The sequence below is a fragment of the Ornithorhynchus anatinus genome, chromosome 16 (genome assembly GCF_004115215.2).
Source record: "Ornithorhynchus anatinus isolate Pmale09 chromosome 16, mOrnAna1.pri.v4, whole genome shotgun sequence".
Taxonomy (NCBI): domain Eukaryota; kingdom Metazoa; phylum Chordata; class Mammalia; order Monotremata; family Ornithorhynchidae; genus Ornithorhynchus; species Ornithorhynchus anatinus.
In genome coordinates, this window is record NC_041743.1 from 18,398,576 (window position 1) to 18,413,749 (window position 15,174).

Consider the following 15,174-nt stretch of genomic DNA (forward strand, 5'->3'; position numbering starts at 1 on the left):
TTGTTATAGGGCATAGAGATGCATAATAGCAACAAAAGATCAGTCTGGCATGAAGCACTCAGAATTGGAGCGGTTTTCTTAAGGAGTTCAAGAAGAACATTCTTGTGAGATGCAAAATCAGAAATAAAGCCAGCGTCTTCAACTTGGACTCCAACACATCAAGGAGTCTTTACTTTTCCACAGTGGGGAGGGGACTATTGAACGTACAGTGTCTTGTCAGCTGCACATACTGGACAAATTGTTATTTTCAATCAATAAATCACATTTATTGAGCTCTAACTATGTGCAGGGAGGTATACTAAGTGCTTGAAAGAGTACAATACAATAGAATTAGCAGACACATTCCCTGCCCATTGTCAGTAGAGTTTCCTTGAACCCTTGGTGGGAAGGGTGAGGAGGTCAAGCATAATCCTTTATCCTGTAAGTTCATTGTGTGCAGAGAATATGTCTGTTGTATTGTTATGTTGTACTCTCCCAAAAATTTAGGACAGTATCCTGCACACGGCTCAATGAATACTATTAATTGATGTATGCCCTGCTCCTCAGACTTTTTTCTCTGTGGCAAAGGATGAGGGGAGTGCGCTCTGAGGCTACAGACCCTTCCCATATCATCATACTCTCTCTTTTGTGCAACACCCTCCCACCATTTCTCTCTTTCCCTCCCTCCCTCCTTCCACTTCAGAAAGGTCAGTTTTCAGTTCTCAGCCTGGGGTTTGAAGTCAAGAGCTGGAATGGCAGAATTAGGGATTTGACCAGTGGAAGCAGTATGGGCCGTCCCCTACTCCTCTAATACAGCAGCGTGGCTGTATTAGAGCAGCAGCGTGGAAGCAGCGTGGCGCAGTGGAAAGAGCACGGGCTTTGGAGTCAGGGTTCATGAGTTCGAATCAGGGCTCATGAGTTCGAATCCCAGCTCTGCCACTTGTCAGCTGTGTGACTGTGGGCAAGTCACTTAACTTCTCTGTGCCTCAGTTACCTCATCTGTAAAATGGGGATTAAGACTGTGAGCCCCACGTGGGACAACCTGATTCCCCTGTGTTTACCCCAGCGCTTAGAACAGTACTCTGCACATAGTAAGTGCTTAACAAATACTAACATTATTAATACCCCACCTCTGGGGCTTAGCTACATGGGAGAAACCCTGCTTTAGCATTATGCTTTAGCAGCTGCCCGCCCACTGAAGTTTTAGACCGTTCAGTAGGTCATCGCCATATGCACAGCTGTGACTCCTGCAACCGTTAGCCTGAGCTCTGAGGGACCCGAAATCCTGCTGCTCCTTTCATATTTATCGTCGTCTTTGTCGCTTTTATTTTGGTTCTCTTTTCTTACTTGCCTTTCACCAACCCCGCCTCCTCACCCTTTTCCTAGATTATTAGCTACTTGGCCAGAGATGGGGTCCATACCTCATCCAGGCAATTGGTCAGTGATATTTATCGAGCATTTACTGTGTGCAGACATTGTTCTAAGCACTTGGGAAAGCCCAGTATAATAAAATTGGTAGACACCATCCCAGCGATCAGTCAGTGGTATTTAACAATTGTGGTATTTGTTAAGAATTTACTATGTGCCAGGCATTGAACTAAGCACTGGGGCAGATACAAGTAAATTGGGTTGGATACAGTCCCTGTCCCCCATGGGGCTCACATTCTTAATCCCCATTTTATAGATGAGGTAACTGAAGCACAGAGAAGTGAAGTGAATTGCCCAAGGTCACACAGCAGACAAGTGGCAGAGCTGGGATTAGAATCCAGGTCCTTCTGACTCCCAGGCCTGTGCTCTACCCACTAGGCCGCGTCTTTACTATGTGCAGACCACTGTACTAAGCACTTGGAAGAGTACAGTACAACCGAATTAGGAGAAACGTTAACCCCTATCAAGCTATGTCTTTAGAATAATGCTTTGCACATAATCAGTGGTTTGGGGCAGGGAATATGTCTATTATATTGTATTCTCCCAAATGCTGAGTACACAGTAAGCACTCAATAAATATGATTGACTGACTACTGAACACTTGGGAGAGTTCAGTACAGCAGAGTTGGTAGACATATTCCCTGCCCACAGGGTGCTTATACACAGAAAGTACTTTAGTAGAAGTAGTGATTAAGCGCTTTCCTGCCTGTCTACTTTCCTTTGTTATTTTAGCATTTGTCTCCCTACAAGATTGTAAGTCTCTCAAGGGCAGCATTTTTGCCTACTAACTCTTGTTCTCTCACGAGCATTCAATTCAGTTCCTGGCACATTGTAGGTGCTCAGTAAATACTACTGCTCGATTGTTGAAGTACAGTATGCACTTGTTGCAGAATGATTTCAGTCATTTCAATTTCAACAGCCACATCTACTCTCGCCGACAAAATTTCACTGTCAGTTACGTCATCTTTAAACCTGGAGGACAGTTATGTAGACTGAAGGGAGAAAAGCGTAGTCAGTTTTAAGAATAGGCAACTGGTAAATTGTTTTAACTTGTTCAGAATGGCATTTTAAAAATTTGCACCTGGATATGATACTCGGCATCAGGTCCTTTGTATGGGGAGACGTAATCGGCATTTAGTTCTTATTTTTCCTTTACTTATTTTGTCAAACATTAAATCAAGATTTGGGTTGGACCAGTAATCTCTTATGCTTTTTCTCTGTGATGATAAAGTGGGTGTAAGAGCAGGTTGCAATTTTTATACCATCAGGAGTCTTTCACCCACGGATTGTAAATTTGAAATTGCAGTCCTTGGCATTGGTTTTCTGCCATGAGGTTTTTCAAAGCATCTCTAAACTTGTAGCCAAGCCAACTGCTGTTCTGTCCCTTATTTGGTCATATTTACAAACTTCATGTCACACCTTCTGTTTTTTATTCTACTCTTTAAGGTTAGTAAATGGTATTTTTAATCTCTTAAAATGGCCAAATGCCACCTTAAATATTCTTTTAAGAAGATGTTTAGAATTTACATTTTACATTGCCTTATTTCACCAAAGTCTTTGATACAGAAATGACAGTTGTCATTATGGGTCCAATTTAAATGTAAGTGTTTTGTATAAGCAGGAGTTGGAAATTGTTGCAATGAATTCATGTTTCTTTTCTATTGTTTTCAATCTTTCCATAGGCCATTCAAGTTTTGTAGCTTATTTATTTATTTTTTACAGGAGTGTCCCTCTTTTGTGGGATGGGGACTGCCCTACTTGCTTATAATGTATCAAACCCAGTGATTTTAGAAAAGCACTACTAACATATCTTTTTCTATCCCTTGAGTGAGAAACCAATATGTGTAGCTCTAGTCTTATGAAAATTCATTTTCTAAAAGTATTTTTTGGGTGTTTCAACTTTGTGAACAGATGATGAGCAAGCAATTGGCTGCCTTCTAAACCACAAAATCAGGACCACACCTTTCTTGCATGTGAGAGAGAATCCCTCCCCCAGCAGATGAAGTTCCTTTATTGCTCTTTATGGCAATTCCAAATTTTACCTCCTGTAGTCTCTTGTGAATGGGCGTGTGTGGCAGGCCTCTTGTCTTACGCCGTCAAGGCTTCTCCGACCCATAGCGATGGCATGGACACATCTCTCTCAGAAAGCCCCACCTCCATCTGCTGTCGTTCGGGTAAAGTCATTGGACTACGAAAATGTCCTTTAGTTGCGCAAATCTATGCTTTAATCACCAAAGATGAATGGTGAATCTAAGGAAGGATGAATTATAACCCGAAACATTTTAAATGAACTTGAGAATATTTGCGTTTTTGCCCCAGATATTCTCATATCCTAGCAAGTGGCCTAAATAAATCAAACAATGGTATTTCTTGAGCACTTACTGTATTAAGTGCTTGGGAGAGAACAGTGCAGTAGAGTTTGTAGAACCAATCCCTGGCCTCAAGAGGTTTTCAGTAAAATCAGCATTTTTCATCAGTATATTTGATTATGGGTCGTAAACTATGTTGGGAATATGTTCAGTTTAGTAGAGTTTTGACAATTAGTAAGACTGTTTTCCAGCTTAGAGAAGACTCCTTCCAGATGAATGCTTTAGTGAGATTCACTTCATCTTCTGTCAACCCCGAGAGGCTGGTACAATTTGGGCCCAAAGTCTGTGGTGAAGAATCAGGTTTGGTATGATCTCAAGAGATGGGGGTAGTTCTGAAATGTCCCTGAGTCCATAAAAGCTCTGGGTACAGTTTTAGATGGAGGTTAACCTGATGATCTGAGTCCACTGTGAGATGGGATGAAAGAATTTCTGAATCAGGGATTAACTGAGCTAAGAGTCCCAAAGCCATTCTGAGTTAGATTTTATGTCCTTCCCAGTTTGGATCCACAGTGCTCTATTCAATCGGGGCAACAATCAGATTTGATTTGCCAAGTGAATTTGCAAGTATTTTCCTTTCAGCTTATCTACACCAGCTCACACTCCTCTTATAATAAAAATAATAATAATAATTGTAGTATTTAAGTACTTACCATGTGCTAGGCTCAGCACTAAACGCTGGGGTAGATACAAGATAACCTGATTAGACACAGTCCATGTACCACACAGTGCTCCCAGTCTTACTTCCCATTTTACAGATGAGGTAACTGAGGCAAAGAGAAGTTAACTGACTTGACCAAAGTCACATAGCAGGCAGGGTTTAGAACCCAGGTTCTTCTGACTCCCAGGCTCCTATTTTATCCAGTATTGAATTGTATTTTTCACTCAACTCTCCCACTTTGGACCCCTTGCTTCCTCTGTTTTCTGTGAGGGTGGAGCTCTACCCCTCCCCAAACCCTTCTTCCATATGATATAAAATCCTGTCCTCCATAGGTGAAACCCCTCTATTGCTCTTTGTGACAGTTCCAGTTCCAGCTGGCCTATCTACGCATATGTCCGTTTTTAGTTTATTTGAAGAGAACTGTTTCCCTCTCAGTGGGCGATTTCCAAGTGTGAACCTGAACATTAACCTTGGCCCTGGAGGAACATCCCCAGAATTGGGTGTGTTTAGGAAAGAAGTGGGGAGCGTATGTCCTTGGGAGAGGAGTATGACCTGTTTTGGATTCTGCCCTCCCATCTGAAGGCAGGAATCTTTCAGGGTTAGTAAGAACCTGACAGCTGAAGAGGTGATGGGCAGCCCGCTATTCCCTCTTTTGACAAACAGGAAAAGCTTCTTCAGCCTTGTGAATTATTTATGTTGGAGGTCCTACTCGAACAAAGTTGACAGAATTGTAGTGTGATGCATCTTTTCTAATATTTTTGCGTAGATACCGAGGAGACTTTATATAGGACTGAAGTTCATGGGAAATTTTATTTATGAATTTACAGTATCTGAAAGTACACCCAGATTTATATGATGGTTTATTAACCTTCCCTACATATTAGAGGCCCTAAAGCATACTGCATCGTGCCCCCTATCCTAAAAACATTACGCTGTACAAGTTTCTCGACTTCTCAAAATCCACCCATAGTTGTGCATTCCCCTCAGAAAGCTTTGAGTGCCGTGAAGCCAATATTCAGCTTTATTCCCTTCTATTAACGTACCGTCTTCTTTCCTCAGACTTTTCCCTCAGCTACCACAGCTCATACTCTTTGTTCTTCTTAGAGAAGCAGCGTGGCTCAGTGGAAAGAGCCCGGGCTTTGGAGTCAGAGGTCATGAGTTCAAATCCCAGCTCTGCCACTTGCCAGCTGTGTGACTGTGGGCAAGTCGCTTCACTTCTCTGTGCCTCAGTTACCTCATCTGTAAAATGGGGATGAAGTCTGTGAGCCCCACGTGGGACAACCTGATTCCCCTGTATCTACCCCAGCGCTTAGAACAGTGCTCTGCACATAGTAAGCGCTTAACAAGTACCATCATTATTATTATTATTATTATTCTCAAGTTAACCTGATCACAGTGTCTCAATCATGTCTCTTTTGCCGCTGACCTCTTGCTCACATCCTCTCTCTTGTCTGAAACTCCTTTTCCCCCTTTTGGAGCCAACTCTACTCTGTCCAACTTCAAAACCTTTTTGAAATCACTTCTCCAGGTGGCTTCTCCTGAGTCATTTCTATTCTCCCCATATCATTTCCCCAGATGCCATTTCTTTGCCTCCTGAGCACGTAACCTCTTTGTCACCTTGTTACATATTTTAATATTCTATTTGTTCCTTCTAGTAGAATTTTAATGTTTGTGTCCAAGATTGTAAATTCCTTGTGGGCAGGGATTGTGTCTAATTAATTAATTTTGGAATTTCTTAATAATGATAATGTAATACTTTATCTCTCCTAGCAGGCTGATTGGATTAGGGAATGCCAGAATTTCTGGTTTTGTAGGTGTTTGTTTTTTTAACAGTATTTGTTAAGTGTTTACTATGTTCTAAGCGCTGGGGTAGATACAAGTTAACCAGGTTGGACACAGTTCCTGTTTCCACATGGAGCTCACCGTCTAAGTAGTGAATCCCCATTTTACATTTGAATCTGAAGTGCAGAAAAGTGACTTCCCCAAGGTCACACAGAAGGCAAGTGGCAGAGCCAGAATACAGGAATGTCCCTCTTTTGTGGGATGTGGTCCTCTAGCTCCTAGGCCCATGCTCATTCCACTAGGGCAAGCTGCTTTCCTGTCCGGAATCATCTGGCCTGATTAATTTTGTCAGATTAAGTCAGCGAGTCCAGAGGTTGCTCTGAACTTGGCCAACTTGACAGTATGATGGGTGTCAGGTTAATCATCTAGATGGTTGAGGGCAAAATCGTTTGTTTGGCACTCCCATATACCTTTGCTCTTGTGTCCCCTTGTCTCCATTATTAATTTGAAATGATGTTAATATGTAAATAAGATCAGAGTACTAACATTGTAATGGGATATTTAAGAAGTTGAAAAATAATTCACAGTAGTGCATTTTTCCTTTTCTCATCACTAGGATTTATATATATTGTGTAATTTCATTCTGTACTTTAAAGTAATTTTAGTTATCTCTGGATTTCCATTGCATTTTTGTCAAAATCCTCCCCTCCTTCTCAGGGTTGTTTAGATTTTCCATGTAACAACTGAAACTGCATATAAGCCAATTTATTGTCAATTTAGACCATTTAGTACAGTTCTGCACACAGTAAGCACTCAATAAATACCACTGATTGATGGATTTAGGTGTTTTGAATACATCGGCATATCTTCCTGATACCAATAAGGGAAAACTAATATACTTTTATTCTAAACCTCCTTCATAAGTAACTCATCGGTTCTGACTTTTTGTATTGCAGTGTAATGTTCCGGCTCAGAAATGCCTTATGTTGATCGCCAGAATCGTATCTGTGGCTTTCTAGACATTGAAGAAAATGAAAACAGTGGCAAGTTTCTGCGGAGATACTTCATACTGGACACCAGAGAAGATAGTCTGGTGTGGTACATGGATAATCCACAGGTCAGTAGAATTGTGGAAATAATTTAGGGGAAATCCTTTACAGAGAGCATCTTTAAATTTTTGACGGACTCAGAAATTTTGAGAGATTGATGAAGCTTAACTCATTTACTGTAAGCTGAATTTAAATATAAAACAAATACGAACTCGTCCCCCCACCTCCCCCAACAGCTATTCAGAACGGTCCAAGGGGAAATGTGGTTGTATAGATATTAAAGATCCATTTGCTATCCTTGCAAAGACCACAGTAATCATGGTTGAGTCAGATTCCTAATCAAAATCATGGCCAAAAGAAAGACTTGGTTAAGATTACAAATTGGAAAGACTGCCTACAGAGAGGTAAAAATACAGAGGTTTACAGAATATTTTATAGCACTGAGGTGTAAAGTTCGATTTCCTGATTACAAAAGCTATTCAATATGTCCTGGTCACGTGGACATCCTGAGCCCGAGGCTTTTGCTTGGGGAAAGAGGTGGGAAAGGTTTAGGACTGAAATAGTCTCAAAATAGCTCACCCTATCCCCACCTACCTAAAGTATAACTTAAGAAGAGAGAAAATGACCCCGCCATGTGGACAACTTCTTGCAAAGACCTAGGCTGGAACAGGTCTTGTAGCAGGGAAGCAGAGCAGCTGGCAAGATTTAGTGGCATTTCTTGGGCGCTCACTGTTCGCAGAGCATTTTATCAAATACTTGGGAAAGCGCATTACTGCAGAGTTGGTAGGCGTCATCCCTGCCCACAAGGAGCTTAAAGTCCGCAGAGAGCTTACAGTCTTCAGAAAGAAACATTCCAGATCGAGGCTTGTCCCAGCGTAATTCCTGAGGAAGCCTCAGATCCACCCAGAGGTGGTATGGACTTCTTCCACTTTGGGTGGGGGAAAACAGACTCCTCCCAAGAGATGCCAGTGGCCTTTTGGAGACTTATGCAATCCAACCCTTTTGCCCCCTGGGCTGGGTAGTTTTTCTTGCTTTCTTTCCCTTTAATTCTCTGGCAGCCAGCTTCTGGCCAAGTTTGTTTGAAAGGTGTTTAAAGCCCACCACTTTCGTTCTGATCCCCCGTCTAACTCATCTAAAACTAAATTTTAGAATTTTAGGAATTTTCACCAAAAGCGATTTTTGGAGAAATGCGCTGTTGTCCAAATTGTCTTCTCTAATACAGAGAAGTCACTTAACTTCTCTGTGCCTCAGTTACCTCATCTGTAAAATGGGGATTAAGACTGTGAGCCCCACGTGGGACAACCTGATTTCCCTGTGTCTACCCCAGCGCTTAGAACAGTGCTCGGCACATAGTAAGCGCTTAACAAATACCAACATTATTATTATTATTATTAATATTTTGTAAAGTTATTTATGCCTTTCAATCAATAATATTAAATTCTTGCTCTGGGACGAAAACTGCATTGAGAGCCTGGAAGAGTATAATAAAATTAGCAGACATGATCCCTGCCTTCAAGGAACTTTTGATTAGGTAGGGGAGATAGAACTTAAATAAGTTGCATGTAGTGGAAGCGATAGTGTATAAAGATCTATTCATATGGGAAATGGGGAGAGGAGATGTGAGTACCCTTCCCCCCATTTCAAGATCCCTTAAAATTCACAAATATGGGGAAGATCACTTGCCAGCTGGTCTCCTTCCTCCTGGACACCTGCTTGCTCTCCTCCCAGCTTTTTACCTCAGGAAAGAAAGAACCCCTCTTTCACTGCCCAAAAATGCCACCCAACTAAAGAGAGAAGATGTGTGGTTGTGAATATGAAATTGGACGCAGGGATGGATGGCTTTTGGTTTTACATATTTTCCAAGTCCATACAAAAAAAAATATTAGTCATACCACTTTAATGTCAATATCTTCAGAATTAGACATAGGAAAATTAATTGTTTTTTCTCTGTATGTTGAACAAAAAACGTAATCCATCCTGTTAGAACAGGAAACCCTAACCACAATACCCAATGTGAACAGTGCCAATTTGCTGCTTGATTCTTTCTTTGTTCTCCATCCAAACGACCATCACGCTAGTCCAGACACTGGTACTAACTTGGCTTGATTCGTGCATCAGCCCCCTCTCTAATTTCCCTGCCTCCAGTCTCCCCTCTCTCCAGTCCGTACTTCATTCTGTAGCAGAGAACTATCTGGGAGTCAGATAGTTTAATAGCTCTTGAAAGACCCAAAAGCTTTACAGAGGTTAGGGGCCACACAGATTGAGGCAGTTATTCTGACTTGAAAAGTTACTTGGGATGTAGTTAGAGGGTTTCAGAAACATATGTTCAGAAATCAGTTTTATATCATTTTTATAGTGGTAGATAAGTGCTAAATGGGTACCAAACACTGTTCCGTGTTCTGCGATAGATATCGCGTGAGCAGATCAGATCTAGTCCCTTGTCCCTCATGGGCCTCATGGGGCATATAAAACCGAGGGAAAGAGATGGGTGGACAAACAACTTTGTTTATTAACTATTAGAAGAAAAAGAAAGTAACTGGCTGTAAACAAATAGGAAATACCTCTCCTTTCCACTGTGGGCAAGTGTTATACAATAATTTGAACAAAACTGTGAAGAACATAGTCAAGTGTGAACCACCTGAATTAAAATGTGGCTTCAGACTAAAATTCAACAGAGCGCTTAAGTGCTTTGGAGGAGTATAGATTCAGGAAAAGTACAAAAGGCAACACAAGGACTTCTCTACTGCCTTAATTGACCTTAAAAAGAGGCATTTGAAACCATCAGTAGATCCGGACTCTAGTAATTGCTAAGCAGCAGCATCCGTCTTGTGCAATTCACCATGATCTTTAAACTTCTTCATTTGGTGTGGTTCGCCGAGTCAGAGTATGCTGTCTGAGCCTTTTTCCATCTCTGTCAGAGGGCAGCAAGAATGAGCAGCAACCACAGTCCGTCTCAACCTATTCCATGTCACCTTGCTTGAAGATGTAATTGTAGGTATAGGAACAGAAGTCGGGGATATGCTCCCAATCTGTGGAAGTCCTGCCGAAAGGCTGCGAGTATCTTCGAGAGTCTGAGACATTGGTTCTGAAACTGCAATATTGATATGACTCTGCTCTAGAGTCATATACCCAGGTGGCATATGGGGAAGTGAAAGGCGGCACATACATGCTGAGGGGGCAGAGTAAAGTGTTTGAAGACATACTAAAGTCTCCAATGGTTACCAAAGGCAAATCCAAAGGCATTCAACTACGCCTCTCTCTTCTACATACCTACTTCCTTTTCTCACTAAACCCCAGCTTCCTTTGTGTTTCGCTCAAGTTATCCTTCTCACCGTGTCGGGTTCTCATCTCTCCTGCTGCTATTTTGCTCACATCCTCTTCTCCCTGGAACTACCTCCCCTTTCAAATCTGCCTGACTCCCGCTTTTTCCCGTCTTCAGAGCCCTTCTGAATTTCCACCTCTCCAAGCTTACCCTGATTAATTCTTTTCCTCCCCAGATTTCGTCCTCTTAACCTCAGCAGTACCTATGTACTTATCAGGTTACGTAGTCTGCTTTTAAGAACGTCTTCCTCCAGTCTGTAAATTATTCTGCTAGACTGGAAACTTCTTGTGTGCCAGGGTCTTGCCTCAGAGACCTAGGGCACTCTCCCAAGCACTGTGTACTTCATTGTTATTATCTATTTGAGCAGTTACTATATATCAAGCACTGGGGTTGATAAGATTTGATCAAGCTGAACGCAGTCCCTGTTCGACATGGAGCTCACAGTTGATAAGGGAGGAGTAGGGATAAGTAGGAGGGAGAACAGGTATAGATGAGGAAACTGAGACCGCGAAAAGTTAAGTGATTTGTTCTAGGTTATACTGCAGGCTAGGTTTAGAACCCAGGTCCTCCAACTTCCAGGCCTGTGCTCTTCCTACTTGGCAACGCTTCACTACACGCAGCACAGTAAGTGCTCAATAAATGCTCTTGATTAACTGAGCCACTTCAAAAATGAAGGAAAAAAATCTATAGAGTGTACAGTTTGTCCTCTCTAATTGGAATGTTTCTTTAAATTCACTACCCTACAGACAGAAAATTGAAATTATTTTTCTACTCTAAGAAATTTAAACCACAATGAACCGGAACTTCCTCTAAAAAGGAAATTAAAACAGAAGTCTCATGCTATTCTTAGAAGTTACTTTTTACCAGAAGTAGAGATTATGATGGTTGCTGTCTGAATTTCCCCGTGAGTGGAAAGTAGGGTTAATTTCTTGGAGCCACAAAGTAATTTCATTTCTTAAAAGAAAATTTGAATCTGGGGTAAGTTTGATAAGAATGAAAATCATCTAATGCACTAACACAGCTTCTGGAAACCAGAGAGTGGTATTAGGAACGATACGTTAAAAGCAAGGCCCTGTACTAAATGCTTTGGAAGGTACAAAAGACAAGTTTCCTCCTCACAAGGCACTGACAGTCTAATGGAGGAGAAAGGCATACAAAATATTTACACATAGAACATAAAGAGCAAGGATCAGATGTGTTGTAAAACAGATATTCCTAGGATGAAATGTCAGAAGAAATCTGAATGAATAATTGCATGTACTGAGTGTCAATATTTATATCTGAGAACTAGGCAGGCCTTATCATTTTCAAATATGTCAAAAGCTCAAAGCCAGTAGGCCTGTGAGTAGGCGCTAAGTTCTTCTGGTTGATGAAATGCCATGTTTTTGAGGGTAAAGGGCAGTAAGGCTTCGTGAAGCAGAGGAAGTGGCCTAAAAATGGCAGATAAACTGCAGTGTAAGCAAGTAAGTGCAAACGCTTAGTACAGTGCTCTGCGTGTAGTAAGCACTCACACCACTGATAGATTGGCTGATAGTATATCTAGGAAAAAAATGATATAAACAACTATGTTGTTTTCTTTCAGGCACAACATAGGAAAGAGATCTTGGAGTGTTGCCAACTCACAAATCATAGCGTGGTGCTAGGTGGAAAAGCTAACAAATTACTGGCCATCAGGAAGGGTACCTAAAATGAAAAATGTAATTCTACCAATACGTTAAAAACAGGAAAATCGACATCTGGAATACTATGCCTGGTTTTGAAAACTGGGTCTTACAAAGGATATAACAGGGTGGATAATCAATCAGTAAGTGGTGTTTGAGTGTGTACTGTACTGAGCACCAGGAAAGAGTACAATTTAGTAATCCACACATGTACAGAATTTTTTTTGTTTTTGGTTTTTTTGAATGATCCAAGCAGCAGAGTGCAGTCTGTACTGGAGAGGGGTGAAACCGGAGGTAGGGAGGTCAGCAAAGAGGCTGAAGCAGTAGTCGAGGTAAGATACGATAAATTTTTGGATCAGCACAGTAGCAGTTTGTATCGAGAGGAAGGGGCAGATTCTACAGATGATGTGAAGGAAGAACTAACAGGATTTGGTGACAGACTGAATATGCGGGTTGAATGAGAGATGAAGTTGAGGATAATGCCAAGGTTACAGGCTTCTAAGACGGAGAATGCTGGTGTCTAAAGTGATGAGAAAGGTGGGAGACAGGCAGGGAGTAAAGTTGGGGTGGGAAGACATTAGGTAAATGGTAGGGAGCTGGTGGAGTCCCTTAAAGTCTATGGGCAGGAGTTTTTGTTGAAGAAAGGGTAAGCACTGAAAGTTTTTGAAGTGAGGGGAGAGGTGTGTATTATGATGTATATAGAAAGACGATAAAAGCAACAGAGTGAAACAGAGACTGGAGAAAGGAAAGTCCAAAGGCAAGAAACCAGTGAGCAAGCTGCTATTAATAATTTAGCTGGGATTTGGAGAGTGCCTGAACCAGGGTGATGACGGAATAGAGAAGAAGTAGTGGATGTGAAAATTGTCGTGGAAGAAAAGCTAACATGATTTAGCAAATGTGAGAGTTGAAAGAGCAAAGAGGTAATGCCAAGTTTGTGGGCTTTGACAGTGACGGTGGTGATTAGATTAGAAAGTTAGGTGGAGGGGAGTATTTGAGAGGAAAGATGAGTTTGCTTTCAGACATCGAATTTAATGTCCTACCTTGAATTGCATGTTCTGCCAGCAGAGCATCCATAGGGAAACAAATGTCTTGCCAGCAAGAAGAAAGGTGATATTGCTGATGGGAAGAGAAGTTGGTTCTGGCGAGGTAGTTTTGGGAGTCATCTGTTGCAGTCAGGGCAGCAAATGAGCTCCCAAGAGGAATAAGAATAAAGTGATGAAGAGGGGGCCCAGAACAAGAATATTTCTTTTTTGAAGATCGTCATGAGAGGCAGCGTGGCTTAATGGAAGGAGCACAGACCTGAGAGAGGATCAGCGTTCTGATCTTGACTGCACCTCTTACTTGCTGTGAGACCTTGGGCAAATCATTGAACTTCTCGGTGCATCTGTGTAATGGAAATTCAATATCTGCTCTTTCTCCTCCTCAGATTGTGAGCCCCATGTAGGACAGGGACTATGTCTGACTGGATTTTCTTATGTCTACCCAAGTGTTAGTTACAGTACTTGTCACACAGTAAGGGCTTAACAATTAGCACAATTATCAGTATTATTCACAGCCAGAGGCAGGATATGGCTCAGGGGTCAGCGGGGAGGTAGACAGGATTGAGGTACAGTGAGTGTTGGTGTTAGAGTATTGGTTGGTGTTAGAGGAGCAAAGTGAAGGTTTTGTATTGTAATTTGGGTTGAAAAGAATAGGACTCCCAAGTTTGGAAATATAGTAATGGTTAAAACTCCTAAAATCATCTTGCAAGGCAAAAAAAGAATTGCTGTAGACAAATTACCACACCATTGATAGGTGATTGGGAAGACACCTGAAAAAGCTGCTCAAAATGTTTTCCAGAATGTTTCAGAATTGCATTTTTTACTAACATTTGAAGAATATTTGCTCACCAGTATGATATTAAACTAAATGAGTGTTGCTATTAATCACTTTTTATTTTCAGAACCTTCCCTCTGGATCACAGCCTGTTGGAGCTATTAAGCTTACCTATATTTCAAAGGTGTGTATTATATTGTCATTGTCCTTCCTACCCAAAAATGTAATACTTATGTTTAGCAGATAGTTCTGGTTACAGACTATATATTCTGTATTTCAATGTGATTCTGAATAGATACAATGCCTAATTGTATCCATTTAAGGTGGGTGAGTTTTTTTGCAGATGGAGTGGTCAAAAGAAAATGTAATTTGGTACTACAGCAGTTATGAACTAGGAAAAAAAAAACACATTTATTTTCCCTTGTCTCATGCCATTTTTATTGAGAGCTTTTCTTATAAGAACTGAAAGCATGGTGCTCAGCTATTTGTAGTTAATTCATCTTATTTAGAAGGTAATGTCAGAAGCATTTAAATGGTTATTGAAGAATTTGCTCTGGGGAAAATACGTAGATCATTTTAGTTGGGAAAGCATGGATTGATTTTAATCAGGTAAGGGCTTGTTTTCCCTTTAATTTCATCTTTGCCTCTGGAACTAAGATTAGCAACGCCAAGGCTCTTTGTGTGTTTCCAGTATAACTCTAACACAAGTTACAGGAGGAAGGAAGGGAGGAAGGGATGGACTAAGCATAATTAAACAGATGTTTAAGAACTATGTTTATTTTTAAATCTGCAAGAAGGTCTTTTTTTGGTCTGCCTTTTTTAAATGAATGAAGCACTTTTGAAGTCATGATTCAATATTTTTGGTAGGTATGTGGGAGGGGGGAGGTTCATTCATTGGAAAAGAAGAATTCCAAGTAGCATAGGAATAATAGGTTTAATATACAAGATCTATTATTTCTCCTTCTCTCTTAAGTTCCAAACATCAAAATTATTAGTTTTTCCTTCCCTACCAGTACAGAATTAACTTACAAAAATAAAATATTGCGGAAAAAGATTTTTTTTAATATTACTATTGAGGATTTCAAATGTCTAACTTCATGCAATCAGTGGT

General features: G+C 40.9%; 1 protein-coding gene across 8 annotated transcripts in view; it reads left to right on the plus strand.

The window, feature by feature from the left end:
- Positions 1-15,174, plus strand: part of PLEKHA1 (pleckstrin homology domain containing A1) — a 67,649-nt gene that overhangs the window by 18,293 nt on the left and 34,182 nt on the right. For 6 of the 8 annotated variants that reach the window (XM_029080558.2, XM_039914285.1, XM_029080560.2 and 3 more), the window contains exons 2-3: positions 7,173-7,333; positions 14,191-14,247. In XM_029080558.2, coding sequence (XP_028936391.1) covers positions 7,193-7,333; positions 14,191-14,247 — 198 coding nt within the window. In that variant the 5' untranslated portion in view covers positions 7,173-7,192. Of the gene's footprint in view, positions 1-7,172; positions 7,334-14,190; positions 14,248-15,174 lie in introns of those variants that run through there. The other 2 variants (XM_039914286.1, XM_029080564.1) reach the window with 2 other exon arrangements.